The sequence below is a fragment of the Lutjanus erythropterus genome, chromosome 13, assembly GCF_056507025.1.
Source record: "Lutjanus erythropterus isolate fLutEry1 chromosome 13, fLutEry1.hap2, whole genome shotgun sequence".
In the NCBI taxonomy this organism is placed as follows: Eukaryota; Metazoa; Chordata; class Actinopteri; order Lutjaniformes; family Lutjanidae; genus Lutjanus; species Lutjanus erythropterus.
Window position 1 is genome coordinate 8,815,952 of NC_139329.1, and position 26,643 is coordinate 8,842,594.

Sequence of the window (26,643 nt, forward strand, 5' to 3'; positions counted from 1 at the left end):
AAGTTCAGGTTTATTTAATTACCCTAAACCACACAACATGGTATGGAGTACAAACATAAAATAAAGCAACAACACAGTGGTAAATGACCAGAATAGATCAATATTTAAATAACATACAACAGACAAAAACCTAATTTGACAAAAATTACATAAAAGACGTGTCCTGACAAAAATGATAAAAGGTGTTGCAAGATGTAACATGATGAAAATGACGTAAAAGATGTACCAAGATGCAAACAAAATAAGAAGATGAAAGCAACATAACAAGACAAAAAATATTTAAAAGATGTAACAAATCGTAACAAGATGAAAACAAAATAACAAGATGAAAACACCATAAAATATATAACAAGATGTAACATGATGAAAATAAAGTAACAAGACGAAAACGGCAAAAAAGATGTAACAGGTTCTGTTTTACCCAAGTTTTACACAGGTATCGGTACTTCTACATGTATAAAAAATGTGTGTTTTTTTTGCCACCTCTGCTCACCAGCCAATCTAAAAAATCTAAAAGCCTGGACCCTGGTTGATGGTTGCCTTTTTCTTATTCTAGGATTAGGTTAGAGTGAAATCAGAAGCCTGCAACCATCCATCCATTGTCTCTACTACTCTTCTAGTGTAGAGTTGCTGCAAGTGTCCCAAAAAGTTTTAACCATCCTTTTTTCTTTGTTTAACCTTTGACTTAGAGTAGATTTGCTGAGCATGCAGGCACATTTTGAGCAATACACTTACACACAGTCACATGTGGGAGATGCTTTGTACAACCACAGTCTTGTTTGTGGGCAACTGAGCAGCTGCACTGGCGCAGTTGGGGTCATTATGTGCCTTGCTCAAGGCCAGCTTAACCAGCGACCTTCCAATCATGAACTTGCTGCTTTAACTGTCAGGCCACTGTTGCCAGCTCTTCTATTTAAAGCCTGTCATTGCCTCAGTAAGAATAAATGATGTGATAGACGACATATAACCATAGTGCAGTACAACTTCTGTTTGTTTTGTCTTTACTTTATCCGGTGTTGAAACCATCAAATACTTTGTCTCAGCATGGACTTACTAGTTTCCTGATTTTCATATGAACAAAGTCAAAGCTGCTGCATGACCTTGGATAGTTGTGATACTCATTAAATGTTAAATGTTCTGGATTTTCACAAGAGGTGAAGTGGCTTTATCCCTACAGACTGTGGAGTTAAACCAATTTCCAGTAATTAGAGAAAGAGAAAGGGTCTAAATCCATCTACTTGATGGGTGTTTTCCCCGGGCTTACTTTTATAGATAGTGACATGATCCCACCAAAACCCCTCCCCCTGCGCTGCCCGGTGAAAAGAACACTTTTAAAGAGCAGCCAAAACCTCATGATATTATGTTTGTAATAGGATTATGTAGTAAATGCCAGGGTGAAAGCCTTGTGCAGGAAATCAGTAAATCTTTAACTCGTACTCTTTTCATAACACCTCCATTCACAGCTTTTTAAATTTGATTACCTATAACATGGGCTACCTACTCTCTTCAGTTTAAGGCTAATGCATGTGTGAAACTGTTGTAAGAGAACCCAAGACATATTTAATTCTTCTGACCCGGTGTATAAAAAAATACAACATTGCAGATGCAGTTTTTATATTTTTGCATAAAGCGTATTACTTCCAGTGTCTGCCATTTTGCATTTGCTCATCATACTCAATCAGATGTGTTTGTGAACTGGTTTGCATTCAGTCCTCCTGTAGAGATGGTTCTGCTAAAGCTAGGTTGGTCTTACAGTGGTTAATATGGTCAGTAATTGTATAACAATCCAAACCTTAACAACTCGTTACATAGAAACCACAGAGGGGTGTCTATAGTCATGTACCTAAATATATTAAATATATTACTTGAATATATTTTTTACAAAGTATTTTCATTCCAACATTTCGTCTGGATGTGTTGATGAGTCACTTAGCAAGTGCCTCAGTCAGTGTAATAGAACAGTAAAAATAGAAAGCTCAAACACATTTTGCTGTGCTTTTCATCTTCTGTATTTTCATAGGAATACTTCATTTGGACAAGGGATTTATTCGGGTCAGCGCTTTGTCTTTTACAGACAAATATCGTCCGCCAAAGCAAAGAGGCAGGTTTTGGTTGATATTTACTCATGTGTTTCTTTTTTTTTTTTTGTGATCACACTCAGCTAAATGCGACACTTTGAAGACCATCTCACAAGCAGCTCTCTTGTGACAGACAACAAGCCACTGCATCACATGAGAATAGATGTATCAGCCATGGTTTGGATGCAATTCAGAAGGCTGCATGCTGTTCTGAATTAGCCTGTTTTGTTTTAAGCATTCCTAAATTTAGGCGAACATTATTCCTGCATAATAGACGCATCAAATGGCTTTAGTAGTTTTTTATTTAAGAATCATACAAAAAACAAAAAAAAAACAGTTGTTTGTCTGTAAAGTCGAGGAGGTCAAGGAGTTTCTAACTGGTTATGAAACAGTAGAAAGACCATCAGCAAGATGATTAGCTAGTTCTGTATAGCTGTTCTTAATACCTGCCTCCGGGTTAGATTCTCCTTTTCCTTGAAAGCCAAAGTTACAGTGACAAAAAATAAATAAATAAAAAGCTTGCCTAAGCTTATTTTACAGATTTAACAGCAGATTGTTTGATAGTTTGGTTCTTTTTATGGTTAATGCTTCCTTTGTCGTAGAGGACACAAGTGGATGAGTGTAAGTTGCCACTGGCTGATCATGACAACAGCTTCTATGTCAGATTCACTGGGCCGTCTTTGGTCCATGCTTTTGAAACAGTCAGGGGTAGGATCATCACTACCCTGGTGTTGGATTTTGCCTATTTCTTTAAAAGAGCAGCACTTTGATGTTTAAGAATACTTTAAAAGAAAATTACTTTAAGCTATTACTGATATATGACAATTAATTTGGTGTACTTTGTGTCAAGAAATTAAGTTCTAATATTGCTATATATGGCTTTAAAGAGTTATTGAATATCTCACAACATGAAGTGAAATACTGCTCTGCAGCAGGAACTGTTCCTTCGACTGTTGAATCAGTATTTTATCTACTGAGCCAAGTTAGTTAAGCTAAGAACAAGCACTGTGTCTGCTTGGACATGGTTGCCCTCTCCTGTTACATGAGACTACAAGTTTTGAAAAACTGCCACTTTTATGTCATTGCTAAAGTTCTAATTAGTCCATGAGGCAAAATGAAGCTAAAAAATTCTAAATATTATGGTAAACGTCTTGCTCCAAGTGGGAATTTCTTAGAATAACCTGTTATTATATGACAAGATGTGCTCATCATCTCTACCCATCGTTATACACTTGACTTACTTCATGCACAGAATGAAAACTGTTTCCATGGTCTGTTTCAACAGTGAAATCACCAGTCACACAGCTTTCTTCTTTGCACACTCAGAAAAGCACACTTTATAGTTTCTAGGTCAAATAGAGCGTGGCGACCGACGTATAATTGTTCCTCCAGACCCGACATCATACAGTAATTTTCCTCCTTCTTTCCTCCCTGCTTCTCATGGTCTTTTTTGGTCCAGTGCCCAATTTCTGTGAAAGAAATAGTTCCAATAGATCTAAAATGAAAGATATTTTACAAATATGTGGGATATAATTATAAACTTTATATGTCATATCATAAAGTGCCCTTTCAATTTCACTTCAGCAGTCAGAGTCTGCACTGCAGTGGCTGGCAAGTTCAGCCACAGCAAGCTTCAGGCCAGCAAAGTCCTGGCTAATTACCAGTGCAGCCCGTTGCCATGTGAAATGTGATCTTTGTGGGATGACAATATGGCCATTCATTATTCATTAGAGCTGGGAGCCAGTTGCAGATCAATGGGTAGAACCTATCAAGAGCCAAACAGTGGGTACTTTTGCTTGCACCGCGCCTGCAGCTTGACCAGAGAGATCCATTGGAAAGCGGCTGACCCCGCCTGTCCACCGACCGGCCCGTCCAAGCATTATTTGGTGGCGCTGGTCAAGGGTGGGTCAATGATAGCAGACAGACACATTTTGAAAAGAGCTTTTTTTTTTATGTTATTCTCCCTCTGGCTAATCAGTGTGCATCATTATCTTTCCCGATTTCACCTTCACACGTCAGTTATTATACAGTCAGCTAGTCTAAAGATGGCTGCGGTCTCATTTACCTAATTTTTTCCAGTTGTCTGCTATTACCTGCATCATACTGGTAGGTTGCGATGTGAATGTACCATAGTGGGGGCTTGTGAATGTACATCTGTTAGTGATTTTGTGTACCCTTTTTTGTGTTTTACCAAGACAATTTTCCACTGCAGTTTCAGCATCCTAAGATTGTCCAAACATAGCATTAATATTGTGTAGAACAAAAACATCTTATTTGATCAAGGACTGAAACAACTTGCCAGTGTTTATTTTTATTTGTTTCCTTTTGCTGTTTGCCAGAAATAAATACTAGTTTTTAATAAGTTACCTTCTTATGATTTTTAACTGCTTTAATTAATGTTTTTGCACTTAATAATAATCGTATAAGACATCATTTATTGATTTTTTTAAAAATCTTTCAACAATCAAGTGGAGACATTGCAGTGTAGCACTTGAATGACACCAAACCCTCTGATCCCCTTGCCCCCCCTGCCCCCCACTCTCATATAGCTCAGGTCATGAGACGCAAAAAGAACAAACAAAAAAAGTAAGAAAAAGGTTAAAGGATACATGAGGAGTTAGGAGATGATCTGGGGGAGTTGTTCAATCCACCATCCCAAAAAAAGGGTTCCAGGTGTCTTGGCATTTTCTTATCAAGCCCATGAGAGAATCTAAGTGTCTCAACTCAAATATTATATAAAACTTTCTTAGTCCATCAATCATGTGCAGGGGAGGGTGCTTACATTTCAGTAGAATCAAACGTCTGGCCAGCAAGGTTGTAAAATCCAGGGCTCCTCCGGTTGTGTCAGGCAGGCCAGTATCAGATAGAGCGCCAGATATGGCAGGTAGAATATTAATGACCGCACCATAAGCCTGACTTATAGTTTGAAATATGTTTGACTATAAATTTGTGAATTTGGGACAAGACCAGTAAATTTGAACACGATAAGCAGGGGATTGTTTTCACTGATTACAGGCATCACTGACGTTAGAAGGTAGTGTTTTAGGATGCCTGTCTATATATATTATTTATTGTATTTTGTTTTATATTGATTTCCGTAATCCGATCCCTTGCATAGCATTTAAAGGATAACAGAACAAAAGCTGGTATTGTAACCATGTCCTTTAGTATGTTGCATGTGGAGCCTGAATTGGTGTTGTTAGAGAATCACCAAAGGCAGGTTATTCATGTTAAACTTATTTAATATTGTCTGTGTCCATACACACATCTCTCAGCCTGTGACAGAAGCATTTGTCTTAGCAATGATTGTTGGTACACAAGCCTGCAGCAAATCTTGATTTTTTTTACAGTTTGCCCTGTCTGTGCTTACAGTTTTCTGTGCTAAGGGGCCTGTCAGTGTCAGGAGCTTGAAATGTGCAATGCAAAGTTCACGACTTGACAGAAGGCAACACTGAGGCCATATTGTGCCGAGCCCAAATCACTATGTGCTCTGATGAACTACAGCTGATTATTTATATATTTATCAGAGCAGATGGTACGGTTCAGCCCGGCCTCTTTTGAGCCACTCCAGGCTAAATCATTTTGGTTTGGACCTTTCAACATCACAACTACTTAGAAACTTAAAAACTGTCAAGTATTTTTGCCTAACCCTGCACTATCTCCTATCTCTACCCTATTTTTTTTATCTGCCTTGACTTTTATGCCTGTTAAGAAAACAACTTCCTTCCAAGAGAGCTTAACCTAACACAGCAGAAAGTGTTTGTTCTCCCAGGACCTAAAGCCCTGAGAGTGGCTTGTGCTGGGAGGACCGAGGCAAAGTAGAGGAGGGTGCTGAGTGACACAGTCCTCTGGGCTTCTCTGGTTACAAGTCTTTGCCTTCCTGTCTTTCGAAGAAAATCAAGACTGCAGAAAGTGAGGGAGTGGACCCAAATTTTGTGTGTGAGAGTCTGTCCCGGTGTGCAGAGCAGTGCCAGGCTTTTCTTAAAGAGTGACACATTGGCATTGCACCATCATAATCCACTCTTGAAATTGGTCATACCATCATGAATTCTGGGGAGAGACCCGTTAGTTTGTGGAACTTTTATGAACTCAAGTCCTTAAATCCGTTGTACAGTAGCACCACATGCTACAAATCCCTGAAGACTCACTCAAAGTCGGCTTTCCTTCAGCTAACTGTACCTTTAACTCAGATTCCCTCTTTCTTCCTCTGTTACCTCTCTCTCAATTGGACTGTTGTACTACTCCCCTCCCTCCCCCTTATCCTGCTCCCCCTCTTTTTACACTCCCCTTCCTCTTATCTCAAAAAGTATTCCCTCAGGAAGACAAAACAAGGGTCACATAAATATTTGATGAAGTGCAGGCATGACCTCAGTCAGTTCTCCATTCTCATGCTCATTTTTGTCCAAATCAGTCCACTCAATTAATATATGGTAGATGTTGGCCAACTTCTCCATATAAAACTTAAGGTTGTGCTGTACTGTGCTTTAATCATTTAGTTTTTGATGTAAACTACAGTAAGTTTAACTAAGAAGATATAGCATCCTTACAATTTTAGCTTGCCTCAATATCAAAAGACAAGTCGAAGTAATTTTAAACTGATTCTAAACTTTTCTAGTCAAATAAACATAGTAATTCAATTTTACTTGAGAAAACATGGCCAATAAGCTCAAGATATTAAGTTGAAGCAACAACTCTTCAGTCACACTGGCAAACTTTACAAACAAATTAGATTTTTTTTATATTTTCTGTTTCACTTCATTTGACACTTAGGAGAGGTTTAACTCTCAAGCAATTCATGCTGCTAATGCTGATCATGTTTCTTTAGAAATGGATAGGTTGATGATTAATGAGTCAAGAACTTTCTCAGTGAAGTGTTCTGAAACAACTTGTTACTTGACATTAAGTTAGTGTGAAAAGATTACTTGATTCCACTAAATTCCTCTATGTTTTTTTACAGTGTGCACTGTAAAGCAACTGGTGTAGTGAATTTATAATAAATGAAGTCAAACTTTTTTTTTATTCTGTGGGGGGGCTGCTTCAGCTTTGACAGAGAGCCTGATATAATTGAACTCCACTGATAAAAACAATGGAATCTTTCCCATCTTAAAAGCTTCCCCGATAAACCAAATGTCAACACAGCCATATCTTGATTGTTCAACTGCACTCAGCATACGCAGCTCCTGCCAACTGAAAAGAGCCAGTCACGCAATGGGCTTAGCTGAAAACAGAACCATGTGTGGGGGTGTAGTTAGCTAGCATTAATACCAAAAGACCCTTTCTTCTCTGTCTCTTTTTTTTTTCAAATTACACAACCATTAAATTACTTTTTTTTTTTTTTGCAATAAGGAGTCTGGCAAACATAGGAAATGATATCATTAGAGGGCTCTGTAATTGGTATCTCAGGTTTCTCAACACACATAGGCATGTATGTGTGCATTATTCTGTGTATTGTGTGTGTGTGTGTGTGTATGTCTGTGTGTTTCACAGCTGCTGATACCTTCAATAGAAACCTTTTTCTGATTAAAGTTAGGGTGGTTGTTATAAAATTCCCTAAAAATCAGTATTGAACAATGGAGTTGTACCTCACATCTCCATGCTGTGTTTTTCTATGTTCAGATTGCCTTTAGCTTGGAAGAAATGTCTCTTGCGCTCAAAAAAAAAATGAACAGATTCATCTTTTCACCAGGCAAATCTTATTTGGCTTTCGACCAAACACTTTTATTAAAGCAGATGCAAGCAGAAACACATTTGTTGTCCTTTTCATGTTCTGCAAACGCTGCTACCAAGTCCATTGTTTCGTCAGTCAACTCTTGCATGCCCAAATGTTCCACTGTGTTAAAGGACACGGATTCAGTTTAGAGTATTACCTTGTTTCCTTTTTCTGTATATGTGAGCGCAGGGTCTGGTTGAGTAAAGCAGACCAGGGGAAGGTATTCTCTATGATTTAATTCCAGACATCAGCAAAGTGCTGTCTGCAGACAGGCATTATCAGGTTAACTCACTTTCAGCCTTGGGATCAGTAGTCATGAGAGGACAGCAAAGCCAAAATCACATTTTATCTTACTTGGATGATTTTCATCTGTTTGTGTTCATTGTTGCAGGCTTTATTCAAGTCTCCATTATAAAGACATAATAGAATTCTTGTGTGTTGTAATCCATTCTCAGTTGTCAGTATTTTTATAGTTTACACTTGTAGATTTTACATTCAAAACAGAGAAAACTATTCAAAAATACATGACAGGCGTGTCAGTTCTGGGAACGTAATTCTAAAATCTTGCATAAAATTTTATTACGTAAACATCCAAACACTGATACTTGTGTCATGTTCACACGAGTCCCAAAGCAATATGGTTTGGCTAATGATAAAGATATAAACTAGAAAGAGCAACTTCAATAAATGCTGTAGTCCAAGCAAAACATGTCTTGTTCAGTTTAGTTGAGAACGAAACATTTCTTGCTGTGTATTATAACATCTAAACATATTCGTACTGATATGTGGGAGGAAGCTATACAATAAAATCTCCCCCTTAAAAAACAAACTGTTTGCATTCTTCAAAGTTTAAATTAAACAAAGTAAATGAATGTGCGACTGGGCCAAATAGAAAAGACATGTTTCTTCTGTCATCTTAATTTGCATGTGTAATAACTGCTCTATGCAGCCACACTGGACTTCTGCAGAACTATTCTAAACAGTCACTAACTACTCACGTAGTTAGTGGAGAGCGGGGATGATCCACTGCATGATCTTATAAGATTTTACCAATATCCGTCCTGGGTAAATGGGTTAGTGCTATTTCAGATGCATGAAGTTGTGTCTGCATTCAGCACAGTCTCTCTCTACCCTGTTCCATCTCTTTTTTTTTTATTCCATTGTGGGGGGCTTTAGAAAGGAACATCAGATCAGCCAACAGCAGTAATAATCCCTCTCTTGTCAGAATCCTTTTTATATGATTGCTGGCAGTGATCCAAGTCTGCAACCGGATGCATAAACAGAAGCATAACAAACCAACTGAGCCACGAGAAGTGTGTCATCATCTGCTTGAATATGGACAAACGGGTTTTCACTCAATCTGCAGTTATAGATGGAAATTTATTAATACGTTTACAGCAAATAGATACTTGGCAAGGATATTGAAGAACACTTAATGCTTCCACTTACTTCCCAGTCACTGCTGTGCATGAAGTGACTAATCAATTAAAGCTACTTAAAGGAACTTTCATATTTTGTTCATTATGGAGGTCCCAGTGAAAGTAGTAGTGTTTCCACTAGAATAACCACAGAATAAAACCATCTAAATGAAACTCTCCCTCTGCTTCCTTTGAACTGGATAAAGTGTTACTCACTGCATGTCTGCCCTGAAATAATGTAAACACAGACTCATCTGATTTCACAGAGGATCCGACCTGGTGGCAGGCAGTGAGGAAAACTATAAAGATATAACTGATCTTCTTGCTGATCATCTCATTAACTTATGCAGGTCATAGCATCAGTAATAAATATTGAGACTGTTCATAACCAGTTAGGAACTCATTGTAGTAGCTTTAATATAGGTAATATATTGGTAACCCATTGGAGTCCGACTGATTCTGGATTTTTGGGGCTGATGCTGATACAAATATTAGGGAGTAAAAAATTCTGATATTCTTCATATATTCTTAAAAGACAAACTTTGCTGTGATCATTTCAAAACTTTTGAATATTGTACCAGTTTAAGATGAGTGATGATTATATTTCCCATCATGCAATACTTGAATGGGTTTTTTTTTTTGTTGTTGTTGTTTTTTTGTTGTTTTTTTTTTGTTTGTTTTGTTTCTTTGCTGATATTTTGACAGTGGATGTTATCAGTCAATATCACCTGATAATATCGGCCAAACCGATATACTGGCCCGGCTCTAAATCTATCTACCTATTCATAAGCCACTTACAGGAGAAGACCCAGTTGGGAGTTGACAAGAGACTTGTAGCATTTGTTAGCTTGTCAATTCGGTCAAATGCAAATTTAGTACAGCTCATGTACATGGCAGCTATTCATTAGACCAAGTCTGGGCTAAAAGACACATCAAGGCCTGATGAATGGAAATGGAATCTCATTAGCGTGGGATTTTTCATGTAATGAATAAATGAAAATCTCACTGCATTAATTCTTCAGTGTTGTCAGAGTAATGAGTCTGTGCCATATTTTTTCTTTCATATCTTTTACAAGGAGAAAACTTCTTTTGAGGAAGTAGGAAAATATTTATTTATTTAAGCTGCTTATTAGAATCTTTATAGAAAAATAGTTTTTTTATTGGTAGCGGAATAAAAGCCTGACCCTGTTCCTATAATAATATATTGGCAGTGAAATGAGGATCTGTTGTAGAAATGATTCACACACTCCAGAAAGAGAAAAGGTGACAGACTGGAGGAGTGAGATTAGGAAGAGAGAATAAAAAACTGTACAACTCATTTTGCATGAGCTGAGCACTTGACATTTATGCTCTCGTGACCTGATATTTAAAGGTCTCCCTCGGCACGGGCCTCAGTGCTTAGTTCCACGGACAGGCCCAACAATAAGTGGCCATCCGAGTGTGACACGCTCGTGTTTCGGGGGACAGGTGGCAGCGCTGCCTGCTCTTCAAGCCTTTTGTCAGTTAGTGCTTACTGTAATGTCAGCTACACTCCTGTCCAGTCTCACCTGCTCTGCGCCTGGCTGCTGTCTGTCGTACTGAGCTCTGACTGCCATTACCTAAGATTAACCACCACAAATTAAGACCTCGCCTGCTTAATTATTAAGAGCAACCTGCCAGGTCTTTCTATTATAAGTCAGCTTTGCCTTGGCACAGTTTGGATTTTTTTAGGTTTTTATATTTCTGTGAAAATATTTTTAGTTTTAACCTCATGAAGCTGAGTTTAAACTGCAACAATGGTTCTAAATACAATGCAGAGAGCATAATTTTTTGACTCCACTATTCTCCTTAAAAGCTATAATATGTAACATTTTTGTGCCAAAATGTCTAAAAACACTAGACCAGGGGTCTGCAACCTGAAGCTCCAGCTCCCTGTGACTTTGGCAAAAAATGATATGGAAATGAATAACATTATAGATTTAAAAACCCCAAAATGTTGTATTTAAAAAATTATAGTGTAAACCATTTCACTTTAAGGCAACAAAATATCAACAAATCAGGTTCACAATTAACTGTGACTTTTTTGAGTTTCTCTAACTTCAACTTTTACTATAAATTTATCAAAGGAAGAATAGTCAATTATCTCAACTAAAGGTCAGCAGAAAGTTTGCAAAAGTTTGAGTTGGGCACAAAACTCAAAAAATTTATTGCAGTATGTTGTACACCAAATTTCAAAAAAGTGTTTCATCAACTAAAATATGCAACGAAGACTGTCTATGGCTTGGTGTCTTTTCCTCTAAATTGTGATGGTGGCTCGTCTTCTTGAGTGTCTGTAAGCTCTGGCTGCCAAAGAAAGTCTTTTTATCCCCCTTTTTTGGCCAAAAGTGGCTCTTTTGATCGTAAAGGTTGCAGACCCCTAAACTAGACCTATGTTAGGGGTGACTTTAGGGGTGGGAGATATGGCCCTAAACTACAAACAACATATTTAAGGGTATTCTGCACTAATGATATTCTAGATTATATACTGAATACTGAAAAATATTTTTGGTCTAAAATTCACAAAACCCTTGTGGAGCTTTTGGCTCTCCTTGTACTCAACCAGCTCGAGGTGGTGAAATTAGATTGTTGTATTGCCTCCTTTTGTTGTGACAGTCTGCACTTCTTACATGACTATTGAAGTTCTGCAATATGGTTTTATGAGTTTATAATACTGCCATTTCAAAATCTGATCTTTCTTTCATAAAAAACATTATCCTAAATGTTTCCAACAAGGGTGAAACCAAAAGAAATCTGTCATTTATTCAAGTTAACGGTCCGTTTCCTATGAGCTACAAGTTGCTAAAACTTCTGGGACAACACAAGATGCATCAGATATGTTAGAGAGTGAGGAAATGTAACACGAATAAAACTTAATTACCTCATTAATGAACATGATCTCTGTCTGAGTCATGTCAGATCGATTTTCATCGGTGATAGTGGTTATTTACCGGTGAAGACAACAACTCCCATGATCCCATGCTATGCTCAGTAATGATGTCTTTTGTTGTCATTTTTATGCAAGAGAGCAGCAGAACTACCACCATCATTCTCACAATTGTCGTCACCAGTACAGTTATCAGTATTACCATTAATCACCTGCCAATAGTAGTGTTTGTCTGAATTAGCTGGATGTTTTTTCATCCATTCATGTGTGTTTAATTGTCCTAAATGTGACTAAAAAGGAATGAGGTTGTCACTGTAGGGGTCTGCTGAAATGAGGTGACATTTTGGGGTCATGTCCCACGGTGTGACCTCAAACATCAGCATGTTCTTCCAGCAGACATGGTCTCCTACAGAGCTTGTCTGCATAGCCTTTGTTCTTTTTATATATCGGTAGCATTTAAAATGTACGTTTGTTTGCAGCCAAATGCAAAGTCTGAGTTGATCGGTATAATGTTTCAGTGCACGGAGAACCACACACACACACACACACACACACACACACACACATTTGTTAAATACTGTTCTTGGACTGACAAGGCTGAGACTGCGATTCTAGTATCTTTCTCACCCTTTTCCGTAGAAGACACAGCACAACAAATTCTGCTTCCCATGCTCTGTTCTTATGATTATTTATAACTTCCCCACAAAAGAGGGGAAATCAGGCCAGCAGTAAACAGCCTGTATGGAACAGGCGACTAGATCCTCCTACTAATGGCTAAGAACGTTATTTGGTCTGCCCAGACTGTGTTAAGTGTGTGTGCATCTGCCCAGCTGTGTGATACATCCCAGGGGGTTCAAACACTTGGCACAGTAGACAAGGAGCTTTGTGGCAGATCGGAGAATGTGCAGCACAGACCCGCCTCCAGAGAAGAAAGTCTTGGCTTTTCCTTCCCAACTCTTTTCCAATGGGCTCTGTTATAATAGCATGTTGACTCAATTAAGGTACCAGTGTAGGTTATAATTAAGTTGGGAGTTTTCTCCCGGGCCAAGCCAGAGGCAGTCTTTCTGTATGAAGCGATGCAGTAAACCGAAGATGACGTTCCAGAAGTGTATTCTTTTTTGTTGATGTTTTTTCATAAGTGATCTGTTCTGTGCTCCCAGTGTTAAAAATAGTCTCCTCCCTCAGCTGATTCTGCGGCTATTTTCAAGTGTGTATGATTCTGCAGAGCTGATGTACACTACAAAGAGCAGCAACATTAGCAGCAGCTGCTGAGTCACTATGTAGAGGCTGTTGGTGGTGGTGGCTTGCTTCTGGCAATGGCAATAATGGTGCCTTTAAAGTCTTCTTGCTCTGTTCAAGACCTACTTTCAAGGACAAATTGCGCATTTTTTAACCTTTATTTTAACCAGGCAAGTCATTAAAAACAAATTCTTTTTACAATGGTGGCTTGGCAAAAGAGAAGAGCCTCTTGAAGAAAGGATGCAGGGACTAAAAGAGCTTATTTAACAGAATCATTGTGTATTTTCTCCTTAATGTTTATTCTCTATGCACACATTAAGGCTCATTCTGATTATCTACAACCCCAAGAACCGTGAGATAGCATCTCCTTGAAAGTGAGCAGGCAGCTTAACTCATCTCCCTTTATCAGTCCTGTTTATCTGCCCACAGCTCCTGTGTCACAGTACTGTGGAGAGAGTCATGTATAGAGGTTTCCTTCAGTTGGGGCTGCACAATTAATCGAAATATTGTCGAAATTCGTGAATCATATCACAATTTACAATATCTGTCAAAATAATCATAATATGATTTTTTCTATATAATGCAGCCCTGTTTTCATCAGAACTATGAAACTTCCATTGGGGCTTTGAATATTATTCTCATGGAAATAGTATGAAACACATTTTCGCAAATAGAAAAACAAACTTATTCAGCTACAACTTTTAAAAGGAGTATTAACCATGGATTATTTAAGAATTGTGCTGTTCCTTCCCATTCTCAGACTCTGACAATGTAGTGTAATCAAGGAAGTTCTCAAATTAAATCATGCATGATATGTTATGCAATATGGAGAGGAAGGCCTTTGGCACTCAAATTAAGTCGGAAATGTGTTGCGTAAGCCACATTTGCCATTTCTCTGTTTTGGCTGGTCTAATGACTGTCACCCTTAAGGATTCAGTGTTGTTTGTAAGACATAGAGTCGCTTCCTGATGAGCTGAAAATTGTTCTATCCATCACTCCAAGGTCAGGTACCGTAAAAAAGGATGTCAGATGTTTTCCCTCGAGTGCATCGGTAAAAAGCCCTGGCCATCGAAGTGCTGAGCCAGAACAACCTCTCGTTCATTTCTGAACATATGGTCAGTGCACGCATTTCAGCGTATTCCCTTACAGTAGTTCAAAACTGTAAGTGAGAAAAACAGTCATTGTCAGCTTTTATTGTAGCCTAGTATGGTCTTTTTTATCATGGCAGTGTATTTGCCTGTGTGTTTCTGCGCCTCCTCTCTTATTGTCATTTTCCACCAAATTAATGTTTCTACTTCATAGCCACTTTAGCAGATGCAACATAAGTTATTTAGGCTAGAGATCAGGTCTAATGACTTTCAAGTCAAAAAGCACAAAGTGAATTGGTTAATATCAGTTCTCTACTTTTTACACATTGCAGGTACCTGCAATATAAGATAGAATGAGCTGGTTGAACAACTAGTGTTTTCTGCTAAACCAAGTGTCCTATTTCATACATCTCAAATTCCTCTTTGGGTCAATACTTGCATTTTTTAAATTATCTGTCAATATAGTATTGATTTCATCTAAATATAGGCCAAGGTTACAGATAACATCCTAAACCCACCACAGGCTCATTTCGATGAGGGCTAATCCTATAAAACATCCTTGTGAGCAGGTCCAATACTTTTTGTTATTTCCTGACAGATCAATCTTCATTTTGATCATCCAGGACCCAGGGAGCCTAACACAGTGTTATCAAATTAAGGTTATCCCACTGATGTAATGTCATTGTTGTTCATGTCCAGTTATACAATATAGCTTACCGTAGGGTGCCTGCCTCCATGCCCCCCTTGCAAAAAGAGCAAAAAATCATGTTTGTTGAACAACATGGCCACACTTTTTTTGTAAAAAGCAATGAGTTGACAGGTTATCATGTGTAGGAAAGCAACAAAAGAGATTATTTAAACTTAAAGGTATTATATGCAATATTTTTCTAAAAAAAAAAAAAGCATAGACATATACATAATCCCTATAAATCATCTCTTATTGCTGCCTTTGTTTTCTTATTTTCTCATATTTAGCTGTGCTTGAGATGGATTGGGATTCTGGAGTTCAGCCTGTTTGGCAGTGGTGTGTAGTGGAGCTGCAGCTAATGATTATATTTATTGATTCATCGATTAGTTGTTGGGTCAATAAAATATGAATCACTGTTTACCAAGGCCCAAGGTGATGTCCTCTTGTCTTGTTTTACCCACAGCAGAAAGATATTCAGTTTACTATCATAAAGGAGAAAAGTAACCAGAAAATAAGATTTTTTACTTGTTTTAAAAATGACTCAAACCAAGTAATCACCTATCAAATTAGTTGGCACTCAGTGAATAATTGATTAACAGCCAATTAATGAAAAGTTACATAGCATTTGCAGTCACGGTCTTTTTCCTCTGCTGTCTATGTGTGAAGCTGCAGAAAGAGTTTTACACACTTACACACACACACAGGCTGTATTCACACAAAATCTGCCATTGTGTTAGAGGCATATTTATTTCTGCTGTAGAACGTAACCGCTGTGAAAATGATAAGAGACTAACATTTTATTTCTCTGATTCACCGCTTTGTTCTCACTGATGGCACTCCCTCACTCCATTCAGTCTACAGGTCTCTCAACCACTCTCTCATCATTGCGCTAGGAAGGAGGGCTCAGCTTTGAATGCTGTGTGTTTACAACAATCCCATATATTTGCTCAGTACTAAGTTATATTGTTATATCAGCATATATATATTGGTGAGTAAAAGAAGCCAGATTGAATTTGTGGATGATAACAGTTAACTGAAGTGGCCTATTTTTCATCACAGTCTAGTCCTCCTGCCTGTAATTTACTTTGAAGTCAGGCATGAATCTTTCTTTCATTCAACACTAAACTGTAGCATTCTCTTTGCTTCTCTGCAGATGAGTCTCTCTTGGACATCACACACCAACCCATGAGATTTCTTGGAGATGTTCCAGGTTCAACAGGGTCATCACCATCAGCCTTACCAGCCTCACATTACACTGCCTTCGACAGCCCACACCCACCTGGTGTCCTGCCATCCATTTCTGAACCAAACCATGAAGTTAGGACTGCTGACATCACACATTTTCAGTGGGGACACATTGCTTCTGAAAATTCTGACCTCCCTGCAGAAGAAGAACATCCTCTTTCCACTCCATCATTAAGACCTCCCGAACCTTTATTGGGGTCTAGTCCACGATTTGAGTTACCAGGTAAACTCTCCACAGACTGGAAGCTGACCAGAACAAATTCTGCTAAGCTGTCTTCCTCTGTTTCCCCAACGCCTACAAGATTCCAGCCACAGCCTCAGTCAAATACATCCTTAGCATCATTAAGCCCCTCTGCTTTTACAAGGTCAACAATACCTCAGCAAGGTCTTAACTCTGAGCGGAAACCAACTTCCAGCAAGCAGGAGGATGGTGCATCAGAGCAAACACTGGCAAGCATGGCCTCACTTCCTCTTAGTCAGCCTCTTGAGGCCCCTAAATTGGCCTTTGCCGACTTGCCAGCAGATGAATCTTATAGTAATATCCTGGATGTGAACCAGCTGAGCCCCAGCAGTGCCCCCTTAAAGGAGAACAAACCAGCATATGACATGAACATGCTACACAACCCAGATGAAATCCTGGCCCCTGGCTACAACGTGCCTTTCATTGCCCCCTACCCTACTACATCACCTTCATCTGAACCCACGGAGGTCTCTCCAGAGGACTTCTATCCCACCAACACTATGGAATTGGACTGGGGGTCTGGAGACTACTTGGAGACAATGTCATTCTTAAATTCAGATGGAGACGACTACTCTCTGGTCACCAAGGTGCCCTCTGACTCGTATGATCTAGAGGACTATACAGAAAGCTATGACACATCCTTCCCTTCCAGAGTGGGTATATCCCCTTCATCCTTGCATCCTCTTCATCTCTCACCGTCTCCCAGCCTTATGACAGCATACAGCACCATCACTCCAACAAAATCCATTTATCCTTCCTCTGTTTCGACTTCAGTTCACTTTACACTGGAAACTACGCCCACAACTAACAGTGATATACCCAACCTATCAGACATAGACGACTGGCCCGATACTTTCACAATCCAGCCGACGGATGTCCTCTTACCTGACATGAACAGCTTGGAGTATTACACCACCCAGATGAACAAGGAGAACAACAGTTCAGACACTGGAGCTGAACACAGAGGGAATGTTACCGTGGTGGCCATCAGCGCTACTGACATCACACCCACCAGCAACTTCACCAATGATACTAAACTAACTGAAGATGAGTCCTCTAGTGATCTGTCGGGGTTTGAGCCCCATGACGAATCAACCCCAGCAGTAACCACAGAGGAGAGTCCCCATCTAGTTAATTTCTCTGAGCCTTTTCTGGCTCCTTCTGTAGTCTCAACCCACTTCCTCGAACCCTCTTTCTCTATCTGGAGTAGTCATGTGTCTCCCACAGATTGGTCTTCACCTACGCTAACTGTTGGCCTGGATAGCACTGCATTAACAGAAGCTCTTCTACCCAGCACCACGCCTCTGCTGCCAGATGATGTGATGTCCTCCTCCTCCCTGACAGACGTCCATTGGTTTGTGACAGAGTCATTCCCACAAAGTACCATACACATCACTTCTGTCTTAACTGCAACCGCAGCCTTCTCCCCTGTTCCCACTCAACCTGCTGCCAACACAACAGAATCAACTCCCCAGGACTCAACTTTTACAACTGAAGAAACTCTCAATTTCACTTTAGCTTCAACTGAACTCACATCTAATGTTACCTCAGTCCCCCCAGACGTGCTGGGGGATCAGGGGGTGACTGAAGATGGAGCTGACATCCCAGCCACAATGACCTTGATCCCAACTAGCAGTGAAGCTAATACATTCGCTGGTGTACCCACAACTACAACTGCCACCACCACTTCTCATCAAGCCACAACTAGAACTCCTGCCACTACTGAACCCTCAACTAGTGTCAAAATCATCACTACCACCAGCGGAAAGACCACAACTACAACAACAACATCAAAGCAGTACCTCTGCAACCTTGACAGGCCTGCTTATTTAGTAAAAGTTGGTAAGTTCGACAAAATTTTACATGATATTTGAAATGAGGGCAAATTGTGACTTAACACTATCTAATACTGTAACCATTCTCATGCTTTCTTCTGAAGGTTTTCCCACTGGGGCCACTGTGGGATATGCCAAATCTCAATTGAGGGACGTACTGAAAGGGGAATTCAACAAGTCAGTGGAGCTGCAGGTAAATTTATCTCAACAGGGGTTAAGCAATTGTATTCATTTTAAAGTAATACCATGCAAAGTGTTAGCCTTTCTTTGGCAATTGAGAAGCATATGCAATGCAGCATAAGCCGCATTTGCACTGCAGGAACTTTCCCCTGGGACTAGGAACCTCTGAAGCAACTCAATGTATTTCCACCACAGGGACCACTGTCTAAATTAAGTTCCGGAGATATTATTTTACCCCTCAAGAAGTCCCTGCTCGGGGGGTAGTTCTTTCCAAAACAAAGGAACACTGGGAGTGGGGCTTCCAGCACAGAACATTTCTAATTGGTTGCAAACTCGCAGCATCTTACTTCAGCCATGATTTTTAAAAATCCATAGCCGCAAACCAGTTTGTGTATTGTTCGTTGTGCTTTGAAACGTCAAAATGGAGTTACAAAAGAACGTATATGACAAATGGGCCAACAATAAATGACAAATGATGTGCAAAAATAATACATAAAAATCACTTTTTCATGCATGAGCGGACTAATTGCATAATCATGAAGAATGCGGACAACCCCAGGCTGAAGGAGCCTAAGGAGTACTTTGAGTGGAAACGTAGCCACAAACACATTGTGATTTAAAAACATCTTATTAAAATATAAAGTGATACTGAAGTGGTTGGACTTTTTTGCAATGGCCCTCGTATATACTGTGTGTATGTCAGTTTATGTGTGTGTCTGTACATCACAGCGATGCAGATGAACCATGAAGGCCTGACCACTTCCTGAGGTTTTTATCTGTGGTTCTGTGATAAACAAACCACAGGACAGGAGTAATCACTTCAGCATCCACAGGGCTGCAATGACTTCAAACACATCAGTTGCTCACTTAACACAAGCAGTTTAACTGTAAAGGAATAACTTTAATAAGTGAGTTGTCTCTGTCATACATCCCTGCTTTGTCTGTGAAGGTTGTGGACCCCCCACCAAAGTTTGTGTTTCGAGTGGTGTCTGGTCCGGTTGTGTACACAGCCATATCTGTCATCAATTCTCTACGAAGGTCCGGGCGCCGCTTCCTGTCTGTGTCTCCAAACTGGACAACACCAGACAAAAAATATCAAATCCACACAGGTAAATGACCTTTCATCAAGCTGTCTTGTTGTCAACATTTAAACGCCTTTTGTTTTTTAAACTTGATGTAAAACTCTCCCTGTCTTCACTCCGTGCAGTGCTGCAGTTTGTTCCCAGTCACATAGATGTGCGGTACTGCAACTTCAGTGAGAGCATTGAGAAAGGTTTGACCAAGGCCTTTGCAGAAGTGCGTCGGCGCTCAAAGGAGTCAACCAACTTCACAGTGCATGTGAGTGGGACCACAAGGCAGGGAAGCATTAGTAGCCTCACATGAGATGTATTTATTGTGTTGCGTTTCTTTTTGGCTTCACACCTCAAAGATGAAAGACACAGTGCTGATAAGCTTGAGCCTTCTGAGCTGATTACCTCCAGTGAAAGCTATAGCTTAGCTAATCATATTGTGTTTTCTGTCCGTGTGAAAAGTAAAAAGTTTTTTTTTTTTTGGTCATACAAAGAAAGTTTTAAAAAATGCTACACTATAACACTGAGCTGAACCTAGGCCTCATCCAGTCACTTCACCAGTGGATGACTGCAGTGATTGCTGCAGCATAGGCTGACTTTGATCGGGATATTGCTTTGCAAACAGGGGGTGTTCTGTTTAATCACAATTGTTGAGACATTTGGCTTTCAGTAAATGAATTGGGCCAGAAATGGTTGCCTGGGGAGTCGGACAAAGCTAGTTTATTAAGATCACTGTTCGCTCTAAGAGCTAAATTACTAGTTTGTTTTGATAGAATCAGATTCGTGCTCAGTCTATCCATCCATTCTTTTTCCATAATTTATCAGGCCTGGGTGGCGATATCGCCATGGTAAACATAGTAGCCTAGATTTCACTATCCCCATCTGTATCTGCAGAGCTTTCCTTAAGCACTGGCTGCCAGCCAAACAGCCGACTACTCATTTACGTCCAGACGACTACTTTATTAGGCTGTTATATAAATTTTTCATTGTAATAAAATTGGTTTGGTTAACAAGTTGTGATTCGCTGTGCTGTACATTTTATGACCCTAAGTCTCTGCTTCTGTGTCCCACTGAGTACAGAGCAGAGAGTCATCTTCATTATTTGACAAATATTAGAGAATTAATTAATGAGAAAGCACAGTAAGAATGGCAGTGATTCCACAGACAGGAGACTACATGTTTACAATCAGGTAGGCAAACTCATTTAAATATGCAATAATTAAGATTATTGTAGAAGATGAAATAGTGGCATTAGAATGTGAGAGGCTACCAAATTTAGGCTTCTATGCCCAAAACTTTTCTCCACCACCGTAGCTGGTCTCTTTTTCCCACTGGCTGACCACTCCATATCCCTGTGGATCGGTCACAGAGCACCTCTCTGAGCACTTTCCAACACAAAAGAGAGCGTATGTTACTTTAAACATCTGTTAGACGCACCTTTTGAGCACAGACATCCTGCTAAGGAAGCTCATTTTTGCCAGATGTATCCTTCAGCCCTTAAAGCTCAAGTCTTTCCTTTCCTTGACCGTCACTATAGAAGTCACACCAGTCCTCCTGTATTCCTCATTCTCCATCTTGCCACCACTTATGCACAAGACCCCAGGATACTTCATTTGGCTACTTGTACTTGAAAGAGTTCATGCTCCAGTTGTTGAGTATTAAAGAAGCTTGCTGTTTGTTAATAAAGAGCTTATTGGGATATGTGGTTAGTTGGCTTCAGTAAAGTTTTGTGTAATCCTATTACACTGATGCCTGTATTATACTCTTTTAGTTGGAATAAATGTAAGGATTAAATCAAAAGAGTTTGTTGCAGCACTGGAATGCTTTATGAACAACTATCAAACTGTGCCCCTGGCCACACTGCCCAGTGTTCTGCTCTACTTTCCAATCACTGAAGCCAATATTTTTCAGAATGGGAACTTCATTGTAACTGTTTAACAGACAAACATGCTTTCCCAGAAACTACATCAACAGCAGAATGGAAAAAGTTTTGTCCATATTGTTGTTTATATTCAGCTTTCCGCTGAGCAGTACACCTCTGTCTGATTGTGTTTTAGATTGTAAACATCACCATGACTGCTCCTAAATATCAGGAACAACGGCTAGTGAGGCAGCCGGTGGACATCACCTTCACTGTGCGTGGTTCAAGGGGTTATCTGATTGGGTCAGAGGTCAGCAATGCACTGATGAAGCTCACAATGGTGGAATTCAGCTATTACATGGGCTTTCCTGTACTGCAGATTGCTGAGCGTGAGTTAAAAAAGTTGTCTGTCTATATTTTAGATATTTCTACTTACTTGTAACAATAACAGTAAACTCAAGTTAAACGTTACTCCACTTAAATGTCATTTTGTATTTTTTCCAACAGCTTTTCATTACCCAGAGCTAAACACCAGCGAGTTGCTTCGCTCCTCCTGGGTTAGGACAGGTATGACAGTTTCAGTTCTTCCTCGTGGTGAAAAGCTGCTACAGTCACTTAAATCTGCGAGTCTTTGTACTGATACTCTGTTTATTCTGCTGTCTGTGTGTGCACAGTGCTCCTGGGTGTGCTGGACCAGAAAGTGGGTGAGAGGACCTTCCAAGCCAGCATGGAGCGCCGGATGGCCATGTTACTCGGAGAGGCGATGGGATTAGTCAGACGTGTTAAGAGAGCCACCATCATAGGCATAGGCAACAGCAGTGTTCAGGTACTGTATCTATGTATAGATTTATTCACTATTGTACTCAGTTCAGAGCTGCATAGACCTTGGAGAAGATAAAGTGCATAATCTATCGAGCTTTAAGTACTGTGTAGACAATTTCACTTCTGCAGAATTTGTAGCCTCAAAGTACCAGTGTGTAACATTTAGTTGCATCTTGCAGCAGGCTTGCAGATTGCAAACACATTCAGCTTGCCCTCCCCTTCCAAGCATTATGGAAAACCCACTACTGCAAAACTCAAAAAAAAATCTAGAGCATGAGTTTGTTTGTCTGTTCTGGGCAACAAGGTGGGCTCTGCCATGTTGCACTGCCATAAGGACCCACATAGATAGAAATGTCTCATTCAAAGTAACAAAAAGCATAGACTAAAAAAAAAAGGGACTTCTCAAGTCCAGACTGGTATTGTTAGTAATGTTGAATATACAGTGTAGCTAGCAGTTACACTGTTATGCTGTTCACAACAATCCTGTCCCCAGATGAATGTGGTTATAATAGGGTTTATTGTATTTCCCTGCTGTTGACAATGTTGTCATGGTGATGTTAACTCCTGGACAGAGTGTTGTGTGACACTGGAGCATCTGCCATCAGCTCCTAAATCAGCACTCTCTAAGTACACGTTTTCTGCAACTAACATAATTGCTTGTTGAATGCTTCAGTGTTTCAAGTGAGTTGATTAAATGTTATTTTGTTCCAGACCTTGACTATAAAAATCCGACACAGAGCTTTGAGCACTGCTGTAAATTAATATAACACAGACATAGCATTGTTTGTTCAAGATATGTTTACAGTGCCTGGCAACAGTATACAATAGAATAACCTGTTTATTTTTGTGTTTATTACACAACAAAATGTTTAAAACTCTTTAACAAGAACTTTGTTAATGGATTACTCACTAAATCTTGAAAAAGCTTCCTTTCTTGTACCATTTATATCATTATTCCCTGATGCAAGCTCTCTCTAACTACCTTGCCTGAGCACTGAGGCCTCATTATGTGAGTGTTGCAGTGTTTGTAACCACTGAAAGCCTGCTTTCACTGCTTTACTAATCAGGCTCTAGCTTTTGTGGGTGTCGCTCCGCACCTGCTCTGCTCATCTCAAAGGGGACAGGATAGGGCTCTGTCTCCATGGCAACAGCATCCCATTCAGCCCAGGGGCAAGCCACTCAAAGACCACAACCTCATGAGTCCTTGTTCTTTCTCCTCTTCCTCATTTCTTCGGTCCTGTTACTTGATGCAAGCTCCTGTGAGCCACAGAGCTGCTAAGAGCAGATCAATTATTAATTGTTTCTCTTTCTCTGTCTGTATCCTGCAGTCGGGATGATTAAGAGTGTGTCTCTGTTGTTGTGAGGGTAGACATTATGGAGGGAGAGATACAGAGGCAAGGGGTTGTAAAGGATTCAGAAATCAGAGGAACAGGGAGGGTAGAACACTCAGATAAAAGAGACTTGTTATGGGAGAGGGGAGATGCATATTTGATCCGACCTCATGAAGTCTGAGTGTGTATGGTGGTCTTTAAACAGGGAGGCTGTCAGAGTGATAAATATCATCCATGGATGAGGAGAAGCCTCACTCTTTCTGACCTTTCAGCCTCCTGCATTGTTGTCTCCATAAACCCACAGGGCAATTTAGGAAAACAGATGACCACATTGATGTTGAACCTTTAGGCTGGTTGCACCAACAAGGATTATTTTTTAAACTCAATTAAATCATGGTTTAACTTTGAATTATGTTTCACCAAACTTTTAAACTATCTTAAAATAAAGAAATATTAATCTCCAATTTAAAATGTGTTCCAGTGTGATCTTTAAACTTACACTTTAGGAGGTTTAACTTTTAAATTGACAGGCTTTTGAGAAGGATTGAGCAAAATTATCAAGTTGCTCCATTTATTTGGTCAACAAGTTTTTTCCCAAAAGTACATGAAAAATACACAAGGTATGCCCAGTGACTATGTAATATAATTATAATGATAATAATAATAATAATATAGTTATTATAGACAGTGTGAATATATAATAGCAGCAGTAATAATAGAATAGCAATCGTAATAATAATTACTCTTATTATTAGTAATAATAATTTTACTTGTGCACAAGAGGTGTGCTTAATTTAAAACCTGGATTTACTCACTTTAAGCCTGGTTTTGCCTGATTAGAACTAATCTTAGACTTAATTCATCTTTGTTGATGCAACCCAGTCCCTCAGTCTCTGTGTCTTTGCTAAAATGGCATCACTAATTTTAGGCTCTGGCACCATTTCTAGCTATATTTTTCACAGTCACAGATATGAATATGGATTGTATATAGAAGCTCTATTATGTGCTTGTGTTGTTTTGCTTCCAGCTTTGATAGGATGCTATGATTACAGAGACTAGTGTGGACTAGTTTTTTTTTTTACATTTCAAAGACTCATCTTTGAGTGTCTGTTGGATAATGAGAATGAAGTGACTCAGACTGAGAGCCTGAACTTCAGAAGCATCCTTTGTCTCGCTCTCTTGCACAGACACATATCTCAGACAGATGCCCCAGACCGTCATGACAGAATCAGTGTGGTGCTGTCACCTATGAGAATACCTTATGAGTCTGCACAGACAGATAAAAGAGGAGGTTGAATTGGGGTCGCGCAGTAACACACACATTCACGCTACCATCTTTCCACTCTAATAACTGTGCATGGACTGGATTAGACTCTGGATGAGGGAGCCTGCCCAGCCGTTTTTCTGTGTCAACCCAGGCATGACCTGCGCTTTACTCTTTCCAGTAATGCAGACAGCAGACTGCACTGTGCCTCAGGGCACCCAGAGGGAGACTGCACACACACACACACACACACACACACACACACACACACACACACACACACACACACACACAGACATATTAGACAACATGGAGAAATATTTAAACAATGAATACTCTAATGGGAATACAGAACGTGAGTTGATATATCATGAGTGTGTTATCATTATATATTTTTCTGTATGTTTGTGTGTGTGTGTGACAGTGCTATTGTCAAACTATTCAACTATTCACCAACTATTTTGATAATTGATTAATCATTTGGAGTCATTTTTAAGACGAAATGTCGAAATTCTCTGATTTCAGCTTCAGAAATGTGAATATTTTCAGGTTTCTTTCCTCCTCTGTGACAGTAAACTGAATATCTTTAGGCTGTAGGCAAAACAAGACATTTGAGAAGGTTACCAAGGGCTTTACAATCAACATTTTTCACCATTTGTTGACATTTTATGGACCAAACAATTAATCAGTTAATCAAGAAAATGGTCAGTAGATTGTGTTGTATGTAACTGCAGCCCTATATACAATACAATTAAAATATTTCATGTGTTATTTCTGATTCTAAAGACAATAAGTGAATGTGAATGTGTACTGCTATTTAAAAACAAGCACTAATTTGGAATAGTTCCATGCATCCACATGTTCATGCATTCACATACACACTCTCACACACACAGAGACACACACATACACTTGACTTCTGTGGCTTAAGTATAAGGAGTGGGACTTAATGACACCGAACTCTGCCAAGCCCAGCGATGCCTGCCACAAGGCTCTATAACAAACGGTTCATGCGTTATGAAAGGGGCGGAGCTAATGTGTGAGGGCACTAATGAGAAAGGAAATCTGCTGAGTGCAATAATGCCTTCCACAAAAGTCTACAGCAGACAGTTCTTAAGTTGGTCATATTATGTGAATCCATTTAAGTCATGCACTTTTTGGTAATAGGTCACTCCCATTACCATGCAATGGCAAGTTTTAATACAGCAAATGGAAGCTAAAGAGGTCATAGTTGGTGCCTGAATTGCAGTTTCTGCGGTCACAAAAACTCAGAAATGATTAATGTTGCAGGGTTTTATAGAAAATGAGGTATCACACTCTCCATTAAAAAGTCATTTTTACTATTGAAATTGTGACACTTTGCTCATTAGGGTCTTCATTAGACATTCCATTTTTAATATAGGGACTGTTTTGCTTCATCTTCCAATGGATCCTATGTTCATTTTTGGAAGCACTTCTTTTCCAGTTACTCGGGGACTGTCTATGCACAAATGCTGCACTGGGCAAACATTTACAGACAAATTAAAACACAACTAATGTTGCTTGACCTGAATTAAAAGTCACACTAATCTACATCTCATTGTGAGTGGGTTCTCAAAGTTAGACACAAAAGGGAACAAACAAAGAAAAGACTTAATGAGATGATTGCTAAAAACCACAAAGCAGGGGATT

At 39.5% G+C, this 26,643-nt stretch overlaps 1 protein-coding gene across 5 annotated transcripts in view; it reads left to right on the plus strand.

Moving 5' to 3' along the window:
- LOC146316135 (UPF0606 protein KIAA1549-like) overlaps positions 1-26,643 on the plus strand; it is a 54,628-nt gene that overhangs the window by 1,113 nt on the left and 26,872 nt on the right. For all 5 annotated transcript variants that reach the window (XM_084734385.1, XM_084734381.1, XM_084734384.1 and 2 more), the window contains exons 2-8: positions 16,277-18,451; positions 18,549-18,637; positions 19,574-19,733; positions 19,832-19,962; positions 21,752-21,944; positions 22,063-22,122; positions 22,230-22,381. In XM_084734385.1, coding sequence (XP_084590511.1) covers positions 16,277-18,451; positions 18,549-18,637; positions 19,574-19,733; positions 19,832-19,962; positions 21,752-21,944; positions 22,063-22,122; positions 22,230-22,381 — 2,960 coding nt within the window. The remainder of the gene's footprint in view (positions 1-16,276; positions 18,452-18,548; positions 18,638-19,573; positions 19,734-19,831; positions 19,963-21,751; positions 21,945-22,062; positions 22,123-22,229; positions 22,382-26,643) is intronic.